Genomic DNA, 6,752 nt, shown 5'->3' with positions numbered 1-6,752 from the left:
CTTTAGTAGGGGTGTTGCTAAAAGAAAAATTTGGCATAGTGAATTTTAATATTTATCTAATTTTAATATTTGACATGCTTCAAATTGTTATCACTTTCTTCTTCCATATGCTTCAACCTTCAATAAAACGAAAACATAAAATTTTAAATTTTTATTACTTAAATTTTAATATATTTTAACAGCACATTTCACAATAAAAACATGCATTTGCAGTATAGAATGCAAAGAATACTTAGATTTTTGCTGATATGTGTGAATATTGACTAATACAGATACTTTTGGATTAAATGATGTAAAGTTGAAAGCAATGCAGCAGTGCAGCCTGTCTACTCATTTTTCGGACACTATTTCATGGAGAGATGTATCGTCGGGTGTGTTTACGGTTAAGTCTTGTTATGACCGCTTCAAAACTTATCTCTCGGGTCCTCCTCTCAATGTAGGTTTGGTTAAAGAAGTGTCTTATTTGTGGAATGTTAAAGCTCCCGCAAAAATTCTGTTTTTTGGTTGGCGTATTATACATAATAGAATAGCAACTAAAGATCAACTTTTCAAAAGAGGTGTTTTGGTGGATGCTAATGACTTGATGTGTGTTTTGTGCATAAAAAAAGATGAGACTTTACTTCACCTCATAAGAGGTTGCGAGATAACTTCCCGGATATGGAGAAGGGTGTTCCATTGGATTGGTCAAGGATTGGAGTTATCTTTTGATGATTTTGTTGGATTCTTTGCTTCTTGTGGTAAAGTGAAGAGTTTAAAAAAGAGGACTATTGCGGCGGTGATATGGTTGGCAACGGCTTGGTGTTTATGGTTGAAGCGTAATGCTTGTATTTTTAAAAAAGAGTCGTTTAGCTTTTTCGAGTGTATGTCGGAGATTATTCTCTCCTCTTGAAATTGGCTCTTATCTTTCTATAAGTTAGGAGTTTGTTGTAATTATCACGCTTGGAATATCCTTCTACTCCTTTGTTTCGAGTGTTAGGAGCTTTCCGTTTGTAGTGGGTGGAGTATCCCTTATGCTCTCATTCTTAATATCATTGCTTATTAAAAAAAAAGTATGTTGATGAAACTAGAGTTAATGAGTATAATTAATATTCGTTGCAGAAATAGAACAATAATAAGGGATGATATATATAGTTCATATAATTGACCATTCAAAAATAAGTAGAAAGCATTGCAACGAAATACATAAGCAGTACTATGACTAACAAAACCAAAATCCAGCAAATCAACACTCCTTCTTAAAAGACCCGACAATTTTCTCTCCTTGCAAAACAAAGTTCCTTCTTGATGAAAACACCATCTTGGATTGTAGAGCCTTAAGCAACATGATTCCCTGTCAATAAATACAAACAATGCATGTAAATTTGAACTAAATAAAATTCAAGTGAGCAAATAAATCAGGAACTAGTACACATGACTAAGTTCGTGATGCATTAGTTGGTATATAAAAACTGAATATAAGTATTTTTTAAACGTACTCTTATGATTCTTGATGAAAACACTCGTCAAAACCATCTTAGATTGGAGTGAAGCCTTGAGCAACTTTATACCCTGGTACATAAATATAAAAGTTTCAAAATACAACAAATGGTAAATTTGTTCACATGAATAACAAAGTTTGTTTTTACCTCATCCATTCCCATTTCAACGATCTTTTCTTGCAAAGTACCAATTTCCTTGATATTGAACTTATTCAAAAGTGTGATGCTTGAAATTGTTGACATTGGCTGAATAACCAAATCATCCATCACCATAAAAGTTACAACATCTTTCACAAAACCACTATTAATCGTATTGGAAGCTTTCTTTTCAGAAATTTTTTTACTTCTGACATAACACACTTCATAGATCATACTTTGGCCGCAAGGATATCCAGGACGGCCGGGACATGGCGTAGTGTTGTCATACGTCACCTGAAAAATACATTTTTTAGAGCACATGTATAACTTAGGTTGTTGGTCATCTTCATCATTGTCATCATTCTGGGTAAGGAAGCCAGATATTACAGTGGAAGGGCTTTGAGTTTTTGGATTTAAGAGAACATGCTTAGTTTGAAATGGTTGCATATAATTCTGGTTGAGATTTTCAACGCTCTGATACAGATTTCCTAAGCTACCTACCATGTCATTTGCACTTAGAAGCTTAACTACAGTACCAATAGGCAAGCATAGCAAGTTGAACAGAAAGTCTATGACAGGTTTTGAAGCTTCGGCAAAGAGAACTTTGTTATTCTTTGTGTCGATAAGAAGTTTCATGGATACTTTGGTGGAAGAAGAAGAAGCCATGTTATATTGAAAGGTAGTATAATAGTTTTATTAAGAAAAGCTGTTCATATATAGACAGATTATTACGAAGAGTTATGTGTGGTTGGTTGCATAGTTAAATTTAATAATTAAACGAGGGAAGATCTATCTTTAAAATATTGTAGAAGTAAAAGCATTTACTCAGTTGATGTTGATGTGATTTGGTGCAGAAGAATAGAGGTTATGATTACTAATGCACAGTAAAACGCGGCTTCATCCATTTTAATGCAATCAACTCAAATATCAATCACCAAGACAAAGGTATAACCCTCACTTTAAAATTTATAGCGCCTCGTATTAAAATTTAAATTTTTGAATATACTTTTTGTGCAATATTGTACTCCCTCCGTTCCTTTATAATTGTCACTTTTTAAGTTTTTCCACATACCAAGACAACCAATGATAATTGTTACTTTTTAAGTAATGATTATTCTTTTTCCAATAATATCCTAAACTTTTTAATACTTTATTTAATTTTCTCTCTCTATCATAATGATTAGGGGTAATTTTGACAAAACAACAAAAATACTTTCTTGAACTTTGAAATGTGACACTTAAAAAGAAACAAAATTTTTTCACAAAAGTGACAATTATAAAGGAACGTAGGGAGTAATATTCAGGAAAAAAATTGTTTATTTTAAAGAAAATAAGATAGACACAACATATGTTGTTAAAACTCTAGTCAATAAATCTTCGTTGATAGTAGATATAGCACAATAATCAAGAAATAATGATGATATACTCATACAATTGATCATTCAAAAATAAGTAGAAAGTATTGCAGAAAAAAATTAAATAACTAACTATTAAAAAAAAATTAAAAAAAAAACAAGTTTTCAGTTTATTTACCAAAGTGTCTAGGTTTGGGACACCATATAGGTGTATGCGCCATGTCATTTGGCGCATAAGTGTACAAGTAGCTAAACCATTTGGCGCAAACCTTAGAAAATTAGGGCAAATTTTGTTTAGCCAATTCATTTGGCGCATTAGACCATGATGCAACACATAGGCGCCATTTGGTATGGCTCCTATGTGTTGGGTATTTTTTTTTTTAAAAAAAAAGTCTATTTTTTTGTTTTTTGGCGCAAAGTTTTTGATTCCGGTCTTTTATTTTCGTAAAAACGTCCGATAAACCGATTTCATAAAATTCTTATTAACCCTAAATAATGTTTGCGTTGTCGATTTCAGTTTTTTAATAAAGCACACTTTATTGATGAAAGACTAAAGAAAGGTTACAAGAGGTGGTAAACGAAATTGATACATTGTCGTAAAAATAAATTACAAAGTAGATTAAACTTGCGACGAGGTCGAACCACGACTAGGACATTTATTTTTATTGTGCCCCACTTGACGACAAATGCTGCATTTTCTTTCCATTTTGTTGTGGACGTCCATTTCGGTTCTAATCCGCGTACTATTGGGGCGACCCTTTTTCTTTCGCCGCATTGCGTCATTATGCCAAACTACCTCCCCATCATACTCAGACCAGTAATCCTCCTTGGCTACCACTGGAAACACAGCACTGTAAACTCGGAGCAATGTCTGAGCCTTGTAAATTGGAGACATTAGTGATATTGCGTCGCGGTGCGCAAATGCACATGCCGCTATGACATGTGAGCAAGGCATACGGAAAGCTTGAAACTTTCCACAGTCACACCAATGGTTGTCTAGCATGACCCGATATTGTTGTCTTGGAAAACCCTCATTGTGGTCAATTGTTTCGCGAACACTAAAGGTGCGGTTGAATCGATCGAAAGCAGTTACTTGATGAGTGTTTGCCTTTGCCGATTGCTCTTGCATAAATTTCATGCAACTATCACTAAACAATTGACTCGATTCTCTAACATCACTCCACTTCTTGCCTCTCGTTGAGAATAGTGAAGCCATCCTAGAGTAGGTTGCCTCCACTAGTGCAGTGATAGGAAGGTTACGAATGCCTTTGAAAACTCCATTCATGGATTCTACCAGATTTGTCGTCATGTGGCCCCATCGCACGCCGTTGTCATAAGCCATTGTCCATTTACCCTTGGAAAGGTTATCTATCCAAGTTCCCGCATCTGGATTTGTCAGTACAATCTCACTCCGATAATTCTGGAATGTAGGTTGGGTTAATGCATAACTAGCATTGACCAGGGTCTTCCTGAGCTGCCTATCCTTGATCTCCCGCATGAAGTTCTGGGCAATATGGCGAATACAATACACATGAGTTGATGGTGGGTCATGCCATCCGTTTGTTGGATTGTTATAAGCACTCTCAATGGAAGCGTGCCTATCTGAGATTAAACAGAGGTCAGGCTGAGGAGCAACATGTTCTCGGAGATTTCTTAGAAAGAAACTCCAAGTCGCGGCAGTTTCACCTTCAACTATTGCGAATGCCACTGGAAATATATTGTTGTTTCCGTCCTATGCAACTGCCATCAGCATGGTTCCCTTGTATTTGTCGTATAACCATGTTCCATCGATTTGAAGTATGGGTTTACAATATGCAAACCCTCGTATGCAAGGTTTGAATGCCCAGAAAAGGTGATGGAATATTCCGTTTCCTTGGACACGGGTTCCATCCGGGGCATGCGCAGGTTAGTGTCTCTAGAATAGAAACAGTGTCAGGTGCGTAAGTTTGTAGCGCAGTAAGGTAGCGGGGAAGATTTTTGTATGACTCCTCCCAATTGCCGTAGACTATTTCAATTGCCTTTGTCTTTGCAATCCACGTCTTTCTGTAAGATGGAGTGTAGTTGTAGGCTGTAACGATATGCGAGATAATCGTTTTGACCTTCAAAGACGGATTACAGCTTATGAGAGGCAAGATCTCCTAACAGATAAGATTGCCACTGAGCTTCGTATAATCCTGGGAAGTATTAGGGTTGACACATGTGTGTTGTTGCGTAATCGACCCTATCACCCAGGCATTACTTCTCTTCCTATAAGAAGCCAACAGTCTGAATGCACACTCTGGATTTTTACAAATGATTACATACAGTTCCAGGTTTGAACGATCTACATCAAAATCAACGTTGTGCGCCATGTGCCATTTTTTAATTGTTCTAAGACATGCCTCCATAGAAGGAAACTTGTCTCCTTTCTTTAACTCATCGTCACTTTGGATGTACGGGGTGAAGAAGATATCAGATGAAGGTTCGTCGCCTTGTAAGTTCAAGTTACTCATATGTGCTGGAGATTCGTACACATGAGCTGGAGGCATCGATATGTCTTATTCGTCTTCGGATTCCTCGTTGACCATGTAGTCAACTTCAGTTTCCAGTTCTTCTTCTTCCTCATCTATGACATCAACCTCTTCTTGCTCGTCAACGGGTGGGTCAATAACTTGCGACTGAACAATATGAGGTTCTTATGTATCAACCTGTATAGTAACGTACAGCTCAATGGTTTCGAAGCCAGAATATTCGTGGTTAGCAAACGTATTCTGGAGGTCTTCATCATTTGCAATCTCCATCTGATAAAACTTGACGGTGCTGTTGTTATTGAAAGAAGCATACTGGTAGACAATGTTTGCAATAGGACCCATTGCAATCTTAGCCTGAAGTCGCTGATGGAAGTATGTAAAATTGGCTCTTTTGCTTAACAAAAATGTCACAATTTCTGTGTTTCTCATCAGAAAACCTACTATTTCAGAAATGTAAGTCTCACCGTTTAGATGGGCATTTGCTAAGTATTGGGGAGATGAAGCCATTGTTTCGGGTTAGTGTTTGGTTTTGGGTGTTGTAATATCAAGTAGTATTAAGCAATATTGTTTGTGTGTGTTGTAATGTTTAGAAATATTGGTTGTCTTAAATAGGACAAGATAATGCTCTATTGCGAACTGTTTATCAACATGCTTACAGCCTTGCACACCGTTCAAAGTCAGTCAATAGATTCTAACATGACGAGACTAGACAGACGCACGCTGATCTATGTCTGTTCTAATGATTCCAAGATGATGTGACTATACAGACGCACACTGATCTATGTCTGTCTTAAGATTCCAAATTGATTGTAAAAGACAAACACACAATGATCAATGTCTGTTAGCTTACTTAATGTTTGCATCAAACACAACAAATACAACAACCACATCAACATTAATTAAATGATCCAAGGTCTGATTACACCATAATAACGTTTGCAACATATACTTGGAAACCCTTATAATAACTGGTAGAATACAAAATTACACTGCAACAATACAATAACACAAAACAAGTGGATTTTCAAGTATGATGTGTACGACAACATCATACACAATTTAAACTACTCAATTATAACTGCTAAAACTCTCCACTGTGTGTCCAGAACATTAGATCCACATCCACATCATCTTTCACACGATTCCAATAATACATGTAGTTGCCTTCTGGCTTATTATCCGTCAATGTAATGTATGGACAATGGTAATCTATTTGTTTAACTTTCCTGGTTGGACCATCCAGTTGACGAAACCCGGTGTTGATGGCATTA

The 6,752-nt window shown here is 36.3% G+C and overlaps 2 protein-coding genes across 2 annotated transcripts; both read right to left on the bottom strand.

The window, feature by feature from the left end:
- Positions 1–1,222: 1,222 nt before the first annotated feature.
- On the bottom strand, positions 1,223–2,282 carry LOC131648535 (uncharacterized). Its single transcript, XM_058918286.1, has 3 exons — positions 2,004–2,282; positions 1,626–1,910; positions 1,223–1,330 (listed from the first exon to the last, which is right to left on the bottom strand). The coding sequence occupies exons 1-3, from the start codon at positions 2,280–2,282 to the stop codon at positions 1,223–1,225; spliced, it is 672 nt and encodes a 223-aa protein (XP_058774269.1).
- Positions 2,283–3,099: 817 nt separating this feature from the next.
- LOC131648534 (uncharacterized) lies at positions 3,100–5,499 on the bottom strand. The gene is made up of 3 exons (XM_058918284.1): positions 5,369–5,499; positions 3,787–4,569; positions 3,100–3,103 (listed from the first exon to the last, which is right to left on the bottom strand). The coding sequence occupies exons 1-3, from the start codon at positions 5,497–5,499 to the stop codon at positions 3,100–3,102; spliced, it is 918 nt and encodes a 305-aa protein (XP_058774267.1).
- Between the last annotated feature and the right edge of the window lie 1,253 nt (positions 5,500–6,752).

Source organism: Vicia villosa, linkage group LG2 (genome assembly GCF_029867415.1).
Source record: "Vicia villosa cultivar HV-30 ecotype Madison, WI linkage group LG2, Vvil1.0, whole genome shotgun sequence".
Classification (NCBI taxonomy): domain Eukaryota; kingdom Viridiplantae; phylum Streptophyta; class Magnoliopsida; order Fabales; family Fabaceae; genus Vicia; species Vicia villosa.
Note: the sequence above shows the minus strand (reverse complement) of the source record. Positions and strands in the feature narration are given on the sequence as shown.